This window comes from Sardina pilchardus, chromosome 7 (genome assembly GCF_963854185.1).
Source record: "Sardina pilchardus chromosome 7, fSarPil1.1, whole genome shotgun sequence".
NCBI classification, from domain to species: domain Eukaryota; kingdom Metazoa; phylum Chordata; class Actinopteri; order Clupeiformes; family Clupeidae; genus Sardina; species Sardina pilchardus.
The window spans coordinates 33,165,127-33,179,836 of record NC_085000.1 but is presented as its reverse complement, the minus strand read 5'-3'; the positions used below and the strand labels follow the sequence as shown (position 1 = coordinate 33,179,836).

General features: G+C 42.0%; 3 protein-coding genes across 3 annotated transcripts in view; 1 reads left to right on the top strand and 2 right to left on the bottom strand.

Annotated features, from left to right (window-relative positions):
- The window catches only part of LOC134088131 (NACHT, LRR and PYD domains-containing protein 3-like), a 13,771-nt gene extending 5,444 nt beyond the window's left edge, over positions 1-8,327 (bottom strand). The window contains exons 1-6 of the mRNA XM_062542060.1: positions 8,284-8,327; positions 7,149-7,262; positions 6,127-6,240; positions 5,907-5,982; positions 5,421-5,625; positions 2,676-4,350 (exon numbers count right to left, since the gene is read on the bottom strand). Of these exons, the coding sequence (XP_062398044.1) occupies positions 2,676-4,350; positions 5,421-5,625; positions 5,907-5,982; positions 6,127-6,240; positions 7,149-7,262; positions 8,284-8,327 (2,228 nt within the window). The remainder of the gene's footprint in view (positions 1-2,675; positions 4,351-5,420; positions 5,626-5,906; positions 5,983-6,126; positions 6,241-7,148; positions 7,263-8,283) is intronic.
- LOC134087997 (NACHT, LRR and PYD domains-containing protein 12-like) overlaps positions 1-11,228 on the bottom strand; it is a 158,579-nt gene extending 147,351 nt beyond the window's left edge. Inside the window, exon 1 of the mRNA XM_062541886.1 lies at positions 10,989-11,228. The gene's annotated coding sequence lies outside the window, so the exon portion shown is untranslated. The remainder of the gene's footprint in view (positions 1-10,988) is intronic.
- Positions 11,164-14,463, top strand: LOC134088130 (GTPase IMAP family member 9-like). The gene is made up of 2 exons (XM_062542059.1): positions 11,164-11,251; positions 13,835-14,463. Exons 1-2 carry the CDS (start codon positions 11,164-11,166, stop codon positions 14,461-14,463), a joined length of 717 nt encoding a protein of 238 aa, XP_062398043.1.
- Positions 14,464-14,710: the final 247 nt, after the last annotated feature.

Here is a 14,710-nt window from a genome sequence, read left to right as displayed (position 1 = left end):
TGAAGTGTTGTCGATTAGCTTGCAACTAGCTGTTTATTACAGTGGTTAGCAATTAACAGCTAATAGTTAACGTCGCTGTTATTTAGCATTGTTGCTTTTTGTAGGAGTTGGGAAGGAGCCTCAGACCTCTGTGTGCTGTTTATGTATTTTCCAGATGTGTTTTCCTCTATGCTAGCTCCCGCTGACTAGCGAGCTAACTACTTCTGTTGTTTCATGATGTTTTGGATCTGATGTAAGTTCGCATCATCCATGCAACACAGCACAACAACGCATTTATTTAGCATCATCTCCCTCCCCCTGCAAGTGCTGACATCGCCCCACCCCTCGCGGCTCCTACTCGGGTCTAGTGTGAACACAATTACCCGTATCTCACTCGGACATAAAGCTCATGTGGGAAACGTCCGTGTCGTGCCTCTACCCGGGTAAATATGTCGGGGTAACTTCTAGAAGTTATGTGGGAAAGGGACTTTACTTTACAGGTTTGTCACTAAACCATGTACATGGAATACCACCCTGAAGGATATTCCATCAACCTCCCTAAAGGCCAAACCGGACATACACTATATTGCCAAAAGTATTCGCTCACCTGCCTTGACCCCCCATATGAACTTCAGTCACTTCAAATCCTTTGGGTTTATGATGACGTCGGTCCACCCTTTGCAGCTATAACAGCTTTAACTCTTCTGGGAAGGCTTTCCATATGGTTTAGGAGTGTGTTTATGGGATTTTTTGACCAAGCGCATTTGTGAGGTCACACACTAATGTTGGACGAGGCGAGGTTGGGGTTGAGGTTAGGACTCTGTGCAGGCCAGTCAAGTTCATCCACACCAAACTCTGTCATCCATGCCTTTATGGACCTTGCTTTGTGCTTTAGTGTGGTTTCTGTGAATCCCAGCTTGCTAACTGTAGGGACTCATGCCACTGAACTTTCAAGCATTATCAAGTTAAGTTGCCAAAAAAAAAAAAAAAAAAACATTGTCCTAAAAAGCAGTTCCTTCAACCTGTGCTTTCATGTTCTCATCACCTGGAATCTACAATGTATTCTCTAGTTCTGAATAATTTATGCAAATGTTACAACTTCAAATCTTTTAACTTGACATGTGTGTGGTTCAAGGAATCTTGCTACTCTTACACGTAGCACAGCGGCATAGTAAAGGAACCATATTCGTGCATGTTCTCAGGTTCACTTCCCACATAAAGTGTTTACATATCGTATCAACTTAGTTATATTCTTTAATGAAAGACATTCCTACTATTGATAAAGGGTCATGCACATTTGGTGCCTGTTCAGTGATGGTAAATAGACTATGCCAGTGGACTACATTAAATCTCATGCAAGACAAAGATTTAATTCTGTAGCCTATAGCCTATAGCCTATAGCCTAGGTCATCGCTGGGTCTAGTCTCTTTGAAGTAGCCCAGCCAGCTTCTCCAATAATTTGAGAGAACCCTTTTAATCTAGGAATGTAGACTATAGCCTATACATTTGAATAAGCTATGCCTAAGTTGTTTTGAGGTTATGCTATACATGTTTTGTTCTCATCTCATGTTTTGTTCAAGAATGAAGACAATCAAACTTGCAATTCATTTCAAACCATGATCATTGTTGTTTAAATGTATGCTTTCATTATTCTCCAATTTATGTAGGCAAATATCTAATTTGCTTTGTCTCGATGTTCAATTTGATGATTTTTCGATGAAAATCCTGTAGATGGCGCTACAAAATCAAACAAACATATACAAAACATAACAGAACAGAACAATATAGAAAGTACAGAACAATACAGTAAGTATTGCTCTAATGTTGCAACATATATCCTCTTTTAGTCAGTCTACAGCTTTCTCTACTTTTCTACGTTGTGCACCAGCAGACATGAAGCTGACCTAAGCCTTGCTTTAACGAGGGCAAGATGCAACTAACTTGAGTTAATGGAACGGCTTCAGCCCCAAGTGAAAGTCTACACCAGTTCAAGCCAGGCTATTTCTCACCTCATTAGCGAGGTTGATGGAATACCCTTCTGGTCCAGCATGGACCAAAATACACAGAACTGTTGCAGCTAATCACCAATGAGATTTGGAGAGTTTTAATTGCACAGGAGGGAGGGGGAGGGGTTAGTTAGCACGCTAGCTCTCTGTTTTGCTTTCTTTGAACAGAATTGATGTTTCCCAACATCGCTTACAGCCTCTTTAAACACAGAAAATACTTCAGGTTTTTAAAGGTGAACTATGCAAGTTTTTTAGCTTAATTTGCTTGAACTGATCAGCTTCGGAGTCATTGGAATAGTTATTTCACTTATTTCGGGTTGAATGATGGCTGTCTTACTTTCCTGTAGCGCTTGTGAGTGGAAAAACCACGCTTGCAAGTTTGTGCCACCGGCCTGGTGTGTGTTATTCCCCTGAAATATCTGTATGAGTTGCTGTATTAATGACATATCATACTGATGCATGCTGAATCCCCCTATATTACTTAGTAACTGTGACCATGAACTACAAATCCATAACATTATATAACACAATCTCAATTAACATATTAAGTCACTAGAGTCCAATACTCACTTGACTCTTTTAGATGCTTTGACCACTGGCAGCATCCTCAGCAGACCTGCATCTGATCTGGCAGGTGAATAATCTCCCCCATAATCCTGCAGGTTAATCTCCTCCAGTTCCTGGTCTGACATCAGCAGCACAAAAGCCAGAGCTGACAGCTGGGAAAGAGAGAGATCCTTTCTGGATTTGTTGTCCTTCCTCAAGTAGCCCTGGACCTCCTCCACCAGAGAGTGGTCATTCAGTTCATTCAGACAGTGGAACAGGTTGATGCATCTCTCTGGGGTGGTGGTTTCTCTGATCTTCTCCTTGATGTACTTGACTGTTTCCTCTGTGTGTAATGAGCTGCTTCTTGACCTTGGCTGCAGGTCTTGTAAGTATTTCTGATTGGACTCCAATGAGAGGCCCAGAAGAAACCTCAGGAAAAGATCCAGGTGTCCATGCTCACTGTTCAATGCAAGGTCCACTGCAGTCTTGTATAGCTCATTGATATTTTCATTCTTTGTTTTCAGAAATGAAATAACAGTTCGTGGCTGTTGATCCAGTTTATTGATCCCTGTGTTCTGGAATGTGAGGAACACATATAGAGCTGCTAGAAACTCCTGAATGCTCAGATGAACAAAGCAGAACACTTTCCCCTGGTACAGCCCAGCCTCCTCTCTGAAGATCTGAGTGCACACTCCTGAGTACACTGATGCTTGTCTGACATCTATACCACACTCATTCATGTCCTTATCATAGAAGATCAGATTGCCCTTCTCCAGCTGTTGAAAAGCTAGTTTCCCCAGTGACAGAATGGTCTTCTGGTTCCACATGTTTTCATACTTCTGACTGATGTGTTTGGATTGTGTGATCAGGAAGTGTGTGTACATTTGAGTCAAAGAGTTTGGAATCTCTCCACTCTCTGCTTCAGTCATGATGCTCTCCAGAACAGTGGCTGCTATCCAACAGAAGACTGGAATGTGGCACATGATGTAGAGGCTCTGGGAGGACTTCAGGTGTGTGATGATTCTGTTTGCCAGCTCCTCTTTTGTGATTTTCTTCCTGAAGTACTCCTCCTTCTGTGGGTCACTGAAACCCCGGACTTCTGTTACCTGATTCACACACTCTGGAGGAATTTGATTGGCTGCTGCTGGTCGGGAGGTGATCCAAACAAGAGCAGAGGGAAGCAGATTCCCCTGGATCAGGTTTGTGAGAAGGACATCCACAGAGGCAGATTCTGTTATGCTGTAGATGCATTCATTGTGCTGGAAATCCAGAGGAAGTCTGCTTTCGTCCAGACCATCAAAGATGAAGGCAATGTTGTATCGGTCCTTGTTGGAGAAGGTAAAGTCTTTTGTTTCAGTGAAGAAATGATGAATGAAGTCCAAAAGGGTGAAGTTTTTATCTTTCATCAGATTCAACTCCCGAAAAGGAAGAGGAAATATGAAATGGATATTTTGATTTGCTTTGTCTTCAGTCCAGTCCAGAATGAACTGCTGCACAGAGACTGTTTTTCCAATGCCAGCCACTCCCTTTGTAAGCACAGTTCTGATGGGTTTGTCCTGTCCAGGTAAGGGCTTGAAGATGTCCGTATATTTGATTGCTTTTTCCTCCTTTGATACTTGACTCTTGGATACCATCTCAATCTGTCTGACTTCATGTTCAGTATTCACCTCTACACTTTCCCCTTCTGTGATGTAGAGCTCTGTGTAGATCTTCTCCAGAAAAGTAGACTTTCCCTGCTTTGGGATGCCTTCACAAACACTCTGACACTTCCTTGCTAGCCTATGTTTGAGCTCTTGTTGACATCTAGGAAGCAGTCCATCTGGATATAAAGACACATAATTCAATCAGATGTATTACAGAAGTGTGTGAAGTGAGCCATTTGCAGTAGCACTTGTAGCCTTTATCAGAACATGTTGTGACAGATTACATCCTTTCAGTAGTCATGGCAGTTTGTGCCTAATGATCATTTGGGAACTTTCATCTAGAGAACTCACATAAGAATCTTATGAAGACATCAGAAATGATAGTTACAAATAAAATGACAGGTAATACGACAATATATGTTACAAATTCAATCACTCATGTTACGACCGGGAATCAAACCCGGGTCTTCCAGATCAAAGTCTGGAGACAATCCTCTAGACCATGGAGCTGACAGGAAAGGACTCAAGTGCGGCAAGCAAGGACAGTTTAAGTTGAGGAGTTTTTATTCCAAACGTTCAAAAGCACAGAAGATCCAAAAAGTTAAAGTAAAGTCAGTTTAAGAGGAAATCCAAAGCACCACGTCTTAAAGAGAAATTAATCAAAAACTTAGGTAATCCAAAAGGCAAAAAGTCCAAAGAGTAATCCACAGAGTAATCCACAGAGTTATCCACAACAGAGAGCAAAAACAGAGGCGTCCAAAGTAACACTTACAGGAATGCACAGCGAAGACTCAATGAAGCAGAACACAAAATACATGGTTTAAATACTCTGAGATAATTGGCTAACAAGAAGCACACATGACAACTAACAAGACAACTAACAAGACACAGGTGAAAATAATGAGGGCATCAACTAGAACAAAGAATAACATCGTAGACCAAAACTAGATTTGGCGACATCTAGTGGTGGAAAAAAGGTATGACAAAAGTCCAGAGTGTGACAACTCAAGGATTCCATTGATGTTATTAAATGCGCTATAAATAAAATGACTTGACTTGACTTGACTTGACTTGACTTGATTTGACTTTTAATCACTTCACTCAGAATATAAATAAATAAACCCAGTCATGTTTGGTACCGATGGGATTAGATATCACTGGAGTAATTAGCTGAGTATGACTTCTGCCAGATTCTTAAATGTTTTTTAAATTGTGAAACACAATAATTAATGAACAAATGACTCACATTTCTCCAGCTGCTGAGCGAGGATCTCCTGACTCATGTTCCTCAGGATGTGCACTGCAATCTTCAGAGCTCCATCTCTGGCATCTCTCTGGTCCTCATCATCCTCCTCTTCATCACAAGGGGATTCTGGGTAATCATGACTCAGGAGCTTCTTGAGTCTCTTCAGTTCCGTCTTCATGAAGGTCATGACTTTTTCCTCAAGCTTCTGTTTCCCAAAAACAAGTCATTCCATCAGTAATGAAATAAACATGAAGATTTGATCAGCAAATATTCTCTATTTGCTAGTCCACAGACATTCTCTATTTCTTCAGTGATTTCCAATGTATTACATTACACCATAATAAGACCTGTGTAAAATAACTGTGGAATAATGTTTTTACATGGTCATGATTACTTAGTTTTTGTCATCTGTGGATGAACACACACACACACACACACACACACACACACACACACACACACACACACACACACACACACACACACCTTGAATAATGTAGACAGGTCTTCTTGATAGACTTTGCTGGGGGTTGGATGAATTGTTTGTTCTTCCTGTTGGATGCTGAAGGAAATAAGGACAGCAGATCAGTCAGCAGCGTTTACAGGAAAATGTATATACTGTATGGTGTGCAATAATGTATATGGTGTGCAATATTGCCACAAATATCTGTGCATTGAATAGGAAATTCTTAGGAAGAATTCTTACCTGGGATCAGGATGACTCCCTCCCTCTCTGAAGTTGGGAATATCATCCTTGGAGTGGTCACTCTTCATGGACACACAGCTGGGTGCAGGGGAGTGTGTCCTCTCATCCACTGGCCTTCAGCAAAGTAAACACATCATACAGCAGTAAATAAATAAATTAAGTAATTTTAATAAATATTAATGTTTGTATGTGTATGGTGATGCACTTGTATACAACTTAATGTGTTTTTTTTATTCTGGTTTTACTTTAAGATAGGTCCCTGCCACTTACGTATTGAAGCTTACCAGTACATTAAAACAATGATTTCTTACAGCAATGGCTGCATATCACAATCATGCATTCACCTATCTGCACTGGAAGAATTCAAACGTACCCAAAGATGTGACGCTACCGGAACACTAGCAAGGCGCTGCCTTCAGAAACAGTTGTTACAACCTGTATATGACTTGCTTATTTTTATAATTTATTTATTTACTTATCTATTTACTTATTTTCAATTACTTTCTTAAATAAGAAAAATATTACTGCAGGTGAAATGTGGAGTTTAAATTCCAACGGTCTAATTTTAACTGACAAAACCAGGTTCATTAAATTCTGGCTTTTCTCTAGCCTGCTCATAAAAATGTATGAATATTTAAGATACCATCACTACATGGACTATACATAAGCCAAGCATCATAGCATTCTTTTTTATTCACATTCTAAGTGTCCCAACTTTTTCAGAATTCGAGTTGTACAAGTATGTCTCAACATTAGATGACACATCAGAGTCACATGCTCCGGCATTCTAGCCTTTAAAATCTACTCGCACCCTAGCGGCAGCAAATGGAATTCAAGCAACTCTGCGTTGGCTTGCGAGCTGGAAAAATCACACTTCTATCGGGCCAATCACATCGTATAGAGTCTGTGGGCCTTAACAGGCTCAACAAGCTCATCAGGCTAGCAGAAGGCGGTCAGGCTACAGGAATTCATATCTGCACAGACATTCTAATCTTTCTTTCCAGATGGAGACCTGTTCTTACCTGGCTTCAGGATGACTGCCTCCCTCTCTGAAGTTGGTGCCCTCACCGTTGGAGTTGTCGCTCTTCATGGACACACAGCTGGGTGCAGGGGAGTGTGTCCTCTCATCCACTGGCCTTCAGCAAAGTAAACACATCATACAGCAGAAACTCATTAACTGCAGGGTTCCAATAGAGTATGTGATGTGATGAACTGAGTACATCTGATGTGGTGATTAGGGGCAGTTATTTACAATTAGTTATTAACAGGGAACAATTACAAAAAGGGAGAATAGCAATATTATCAATAAAACAATCAATTAAGCACTAACCTAATGAGAAATAAAACAATGAAATGAGAATAGCAATCAAGTCACTCAGTTAATTATATAATAACAATAACTATAGCATGGTATGGCTAAATTTAAGGACAATAGCAGAATAAATGTCAAATTCTAACAATGGACAAATTATAACAAAACAATACTATTATACAAACCATAACACATAACAAATGCTCAAAAGACTAAGTGCATATTAAACAAATATGCCTTAAGACCCCTCTTGAAAGATCCAAAACTGTTGCTGGAACGGAGAGCACTGGGCAACTCATTCCACCAACACGGAACCACTGAAGAATAGGATCTACAGTTTGACCTAGCATGAATGGTTTGTCGACATAACAGACGCTCCTCAGAAGATCGCAATGGGCGGTTGGGAATGTACATCTTGCAGTTAAATATTTAACATGTTATACATGGCAGCACATACTATCATGTCTTGCGTTTTCATTCTGCACCCAATTTGAGTTTTTGGGGTCTAGTGCTGCCAAGTACTAAATATAGTCACACACACACACACACACACACACACACACACACACACACACACACACACACACACACACACACACACACACACATTTCTCACTTGATAAGTGTTGAAAAAGACGGAAAACAGAAGAAATATTACCTGCTTTCTAGTTGTGAATGACTGTAATGTTAATGTCAAACAATTCAATTCAATTCTATCAACTGCAGAGTGATTGTGTGGTGAAGTGTGTGAGTGGGTTGTGGATATCCAAGATCTCACTCATGGCCCATACAACACAGGATCATGTTCATAATAGATGTATAATCCCAGTGAGAACAGAGCTCACCTTGAATGTCCATGGCCACCAGCAGAGGCTCCATGCTGACTCATATTGGAGGCAGAGCTGCAGTCACTTCCTCATCAGCACCATGAAGAACAGAATATTTGAGAACTGCAAAAAGATATAAAAAAAAACATGTGAAATGTTCTACAGTATGATGTCAGTGAACTGAGTAGCTTTTAACACAGTTTCAGATTAACTTTAAAGCAGTGCTTCTCAAACTTTTCCAGAACAAGGACCATTTAACCAATAAAGATCACTCCTACATAACCTGAAAAAAACAACAGGCTTACTTCAACATGGAGTTTCATTTGATCGTCTTTGAAAAATAAGACCTGCCCATGTGCTCTCTGTGTGGGTTACTTATGGGAAGAGTGTTGACAGACAAACCCAATCACTATCCCACACAACACAACTTTACATTTCCTCCAGCTGACGGCCTAAAGATGTTCCGAGCTCACTGCAGTGTGTGACAAACATGGCCGCCCTGATGTAATAGATGACATATTACTCTGATATAATAGATGACATATTACTCCGATGTAATAGATGACATATTGCTTTGATGTAATAGATGACATATTACATTCAGTTCTACAGAGGAGTAGAGATTGAGAGTGGGTCTGGCAAAGGGTTGTTGACTCATGACCTCCAGCAGGGGTGTAACTAGCAGTGAAATTAAACTTAAACTGTTGCATTGAACTCTAACCAAGTCATTCCAGAAGTGTAATGATCTTGTAAACAAATGTTTCAAATGCAGTTGTTCACTCAATTCCTAAGAAATACAGGTGTATATTGTGTTGTATTAGTTTAACACGTGTGATGCTGTATACTAGTGAACCAACACACTCAGTTACTTAGCAGCAGTGTTAGTTTAACACATGTGATGCTGTATACTAGTGAACCAACGCACTCAGTTACTTAGCAGCAGTGTTAGTTTAACACATGTGATGCTGTTTGATAGTGAACCAACACACTCAGTTACTTAGCAGCAGTGTTAGTTTAACACGTGTGATGCTGTTTGGTAGTGAACCAACACACTCAGTTACTTAGCAGCAGTGTTAGTTTAACACGTGTGATGCTGTTTGGTAGTGAACCAACACACTCAGCTATTTAGCAGCAGTGTTAGTTTAACACGTGTGATGCTGTTTGGTAGTGAACCAACACACTCAGCTATTTAGCAGCTGTGTTGTATTAGTTGCGGCCTAAAGATGTTCAGAGTGGTGACAGACAAACCCAATCACATCCCACACAACACAACTTTACATTTCCTCCAGCTGACGGCCTAAAGATGTTCCGAGCTCACTGCAGTGTGTGACAAACATGGCCGCCCTGATGTAATAGATGACATATTACTTTCAGTTCTACAGAGCAGTAGAGATTGAGAGTAGGTCTGGCAAAGGGTTGTTGACTTATGACCTCCAGCAGGGGTGTAAATAGCAGTGAAATTAAACTTAAACTGTTGCATTGAACTCTAACCAAGTCATTCCAGAAGTGTAACAATCTTGTAAACAAAGGTTTTAAATGCAGTTGTTTACTCAATTCCTAAGAAATACAGGTCCATGCCAGATTAGGGATTGTATTTGCGTGTCCGTGTTTTAGCCACATTGGAAATGGGCTTCACCGGCCTTTTGACCAGGCAGCCCTGCAGAGAAAATCCCACATTTGCCATCGGCTCCTATGATGCTACACACTGATTGTGCCATAGGCTCCTATGATGCTACACACTGATTGTGCCATAGGCTCCTATGATGCTACACATTGATTGTGCCATAGGCTCCTATGATGCTACACACTGATTGTGCCATAGGCTCCTATGATGCTACACACTGATTGTGCCATAGGCTCCTATGATGCTACACACTGATTGTGCCATCGGCTCCTATGATGCTACACACTGATTGTGCCATAGGCTCCTGAGTCCTGATGCTACACACTGATTGTGCCATAGGCTCCTATGATGCTACGCACTGATTGTGCCATAGGCTCCTATGATGCTACACACTGATTGTGCCATAGGCTCCTGATACTACACACTGATTGTGCCATAGGCTCCTATGATGCTACACACTGATTGTGCCATAGTCTCCTATGATGCTACACATTGATTGTGCCATAGGCTCCTATGATGCTACACACTGATTGTGCCATAGGCTCCTATGATGCTACTCACTGATTGTGCCATAGGCTCCTGATGCTACACACTGATTGTGCCATAGGCTCCTATGATGCTACACACTGATTGTGCCATCGGCTCCTATGATGCTACACACTGATTGTGTCATAGGCTCCTATGATGCTACACACTGATTGTGTCATAGGCTCCTATGATGCTACACACTGATTGTGTCATAGGCTCCTGATGCTACACACAGATTGTGTCACCATGTGCTCTCTGTGTGGATTATGGGAAGAGTGGTGACAGACAAACCCAATCACATCCCACACAACACAACTTTACATTTCCTCCAGCTGACGGCCTTTACACAATTGATAGTGACCTTTGTCCCGAGGGCCATAAGCAGCTCTTCATTGTCTAGACGTTATCACCACAACCTTCCACAACGCAGCATAAACGACACAGAACACACAGAAGACAGAACAAGCTTCTCCATACATGTATGTGTGTGTGTGTGTGTGTGTGTGTGTGTGTGTGTGTGTGTGTGTATGTTTGTCAGCTTGGCAGGAGACTCAGCGAGTGGTCAACATACCTGTGGCGTGCTGGACTCCCTGCCCGCTACTCCTCGTATTAGCTGGACCAGCGTAAGCGTCTTTGTTGGTGTTACGTTCAAGTTTTTATTCCTTTAAGTGGTATAAAGTCCAAATAAATATCCAAACCAGAAGCTTGTCCTAATGCCACGGTTCAAGTGACTATAAACAAAAGGGATGAACATCGGCCAATTTCCCCCAGCAGATCTCAACTCATCGTCCACCTTGATGGAACGGACAGGTGTTATTTACCAGCTAGCCACAGGTAGGAACATCACTGAAGCTCTGCCTGTAGGTCAGTGCTTTCCCCACCATGTGACCTAATCTATCCTATCACATTGCACCCTGTGATATGACCCTGAGACAGCAAGGCAGCTCAAGGTTCACAAGCGGAGCTCCTTAGAAGTTAATCAATAATACTGAACAGGCTCCTGTATGAACCTGTTAGTTGAGATGGAGGCTCATTCCCCATGTGCTACTGCACATTTATCAGCTCATGACATGTTACTCCATCAGCACTCAGTCTTACCATATGGCAGTGCCTATGTCTCAGTGTAGTCCTGGGTTGGGTTAATATGGCAGTGTCTATGTCTCAGTGTAGTCCTGGGTTGGGTTAATATGGCAGTGTCTATGTCTCAGTGTAGTCCTGGGTTGGGTTAATATGGCAGTGTCTATGTCTCAGTGTAGTCCTGGGTTGGGTTAATATGGCAGTGTCTATGTCTCAGTGTAGTCCTGGGTTGGGTTAATGCTGTGCTACTTCAAGCAGTGTCAGCATTACCGCTTCACAAACAACAGCAGTTGTGTTTCCTCCTGCTATCTTGTAGCATTATGAGACGACAGAAGAGGTCAAAGTACCCAGCCGTCTTTCTCCAGCTTAATCATTAATGCTCAGTAGACTGCTGCACTGCTGTACGAAGACATTAACACTTGGAATCTTACAAGGCCATTCATCTCAAAGACACTGCAGTCCTCATCAAACACTCCAAAGACACTGCAGTCCTCATCAAACACTCCAAAGACACTGCAGTCCTCATCAAGTACTCCAAAGACACTGCAGTCCTCATCAAATACTCCAAAGACACTGCAGTCCTCATCAAACACTCCAAAGACACTGCAGTCCTCATCAAATACTCCAAAGACATTGCCATCTACTTTGAATACTTATTGTGCCGACTGAAGACTTTACTCTCTTCCCAATAGGCTGAATGCACTGACATCTCCATCGTAAAGCTGCACCTAAGCTCCTCAGACTACTCGGAAACTTTTCTCAACCTTCAAATCACTCCTCAACCCTCAGTCGCCCCCTCCTCCGTCCAGCCTGACTGCGGATACCTTTGTCTCAATTTTTACAAACAAAGTGGCGGCAATCAACAGTCAATTCTCTACATGCCCCCAAGACACTGTCCCTTCGCTACATTAAAGGGATATTCCGCCATTTTTGGAAATACGCTCATTTTCCACCTTCCCTCGAGCAAAACAATCGATATTTACCTTGTTCCCGTTCATCCAGCCATTCTGTGAGTCTGGCGATACAACTTTTAGCTTCAGCCTAGCATAGATCATTGAAACGGATTAGACCAGTAGCATCTCGCCTGCTAGCATCATGTTTAAAAGTGACTGAGATTTCTGGTAATTTTCCCATTTAAAACGTGTCTCCTCTCAAGTTAGAAAGTGCAATAAGACCAACTGAAAATGAAACCTGGCGTTTTTCTAGGCTGATTTGACATGGAACTACACTCTCATGTGGCGTAATAATAAAGGCAACTTGCAGCTACTGGCACTACTGCTGCTTGTTGTCTATGGGGTCTATTTTCACATGCTGCGTACGATATCACTGCGCCTATGGTACGTTTGCAAGTTGCCTTGATTATTACGCCAGATGAGAGTGTAGTTCCATGTCCAGCTCTCCTGGAAAAGCCCCTGTTTGCCTGCACACCACACTAGGCTGATGATGTGTGTGGCTTTGGTAAAGGATGTGGTTGTTGTTCTCCTCACCACACAAGGCTCGTTAGTCAACAATAAAAGTATCCTGTATAAGCTTATTACTGTGGCCTATTAACACCAGTAATATTTAAGCAGCTTATTACTGTGGCCTATTAACACCAGTAACATTTAAGCAGCTTATTACTGTGGCCTATTAACACCAGTAACATTTAAGCTGCTTATTACTGTGGCCTATTAACACCAGTAACATTTAAGCAGCTTATTACTGTGGCCTATTAACACCAGTAACATTTAAGCAGCTTATTACTGTGGCCTATTAGCACCAGTAACATTTAAGCAGCTTATTACTGTGGCCTATTAGCAACACCAGTAACATTTAAGCAGCTTATTACTGTGGCCTATTAACACCAGTAACATTTAAGCAGCTTATTACTGTGGCCTATTAACACCAGTAACATTTAAGCAGCTTATTACTGTGGCCTATTAACACCAGTAACATTTAAGCAGCTTATTACTGTGGCCTATTAGCAACACCAGTAACATCTAAGCAGCTTATTACTGTGGCCTATTAACACCAGTAACATTTAAGCAGCTTATTACTGTGGCCTATTAGCAACACCAGTAACATTAAAGCAGCTTATTACTGTGGCCTATTAGCAACACCAGTAACATTTAAGCAGCTTATTACTGTGGCCTATTAGCAACACCAGTAACATTTAAGCAGCTTATTACTGTGGCCTATTAACACCAGTAACATTTAAGCTGCTTATTACTGTGGCCTATTAACACCAGTAACATTTAAGCAGCTTAATACTGTGGCCTATTAACACCAGTAACATTTAAGCAGCTTATTACTGTGGCCTATTAACAACACCAGTAACATGTTTGTGAAATTCTTCTCCAGATCCAGATCTCAGGATTGTGCTTGTTGGGAAAGCTGGAGCTGGGAGTTCAGCTGGGAACACCATCTTACAGCGGGAGGTCTTTAATCCCAAGCTACTGCCTTCCCTGGAAACATCAACATGTCAGAAGGAAACCGCAGAGTTTGATGGTCAAATACTGGCTGTAGTGGACACTCCAGGTCTCTTCCACACCCGTAACACTATAGAGGAGATGAGAACAGAAATTGCTAAATGCATCTCATTGTCTGCTCCTGGTCCTCATGTGTTCCTGGTTGTGATCAACGGGGCAGGCAGATTCACAGCAGAAGAGCAAGAAACAGTGGACATCATCCAGGAGATGTTTGGAGAAGAGGCAGCACGTTACACTATGGCCCTCTTCACCCACGCAGGCCAGCTGAAGGCAGATGGGCTCTCCATAGAACACTTCATTAAAGGCAACGCAGATCTGTGTGGCTTCATCAGTCAGTGTGGTGGTGGATATCATGTGTTTGATAACAGAGATGACAATCCCTCTCAGGCCCGAGAGCTGCTGGAGAAGATCAACACAATGGTGGAAAGGAATAAAGGCCACTACACCAAGGACAGGTTCAGAGCTGCTGGAGAAGATCAACACAATGGTGGAAAGGAATAAAGGCCACTACACCAAGGACAGGTTCAGAGCTGCTGGAGAAGATCAACACAATGGTGGAAAGGAATAAAGGCCACTACACCAAGGACAGGTTCAGAGCTGCTGGAGAAGATCAACACAATGGTGGAAAGGAATAAAGGCCACTACACCAAGGACAGGTTCAACGCTGCTGAGAGGCGGGTAAAGAGGGAAACCCCGTTCTACACGAGTGTCCTCACGTCTCCTCCAGTTGCTCTTGGCTATGTGCTGC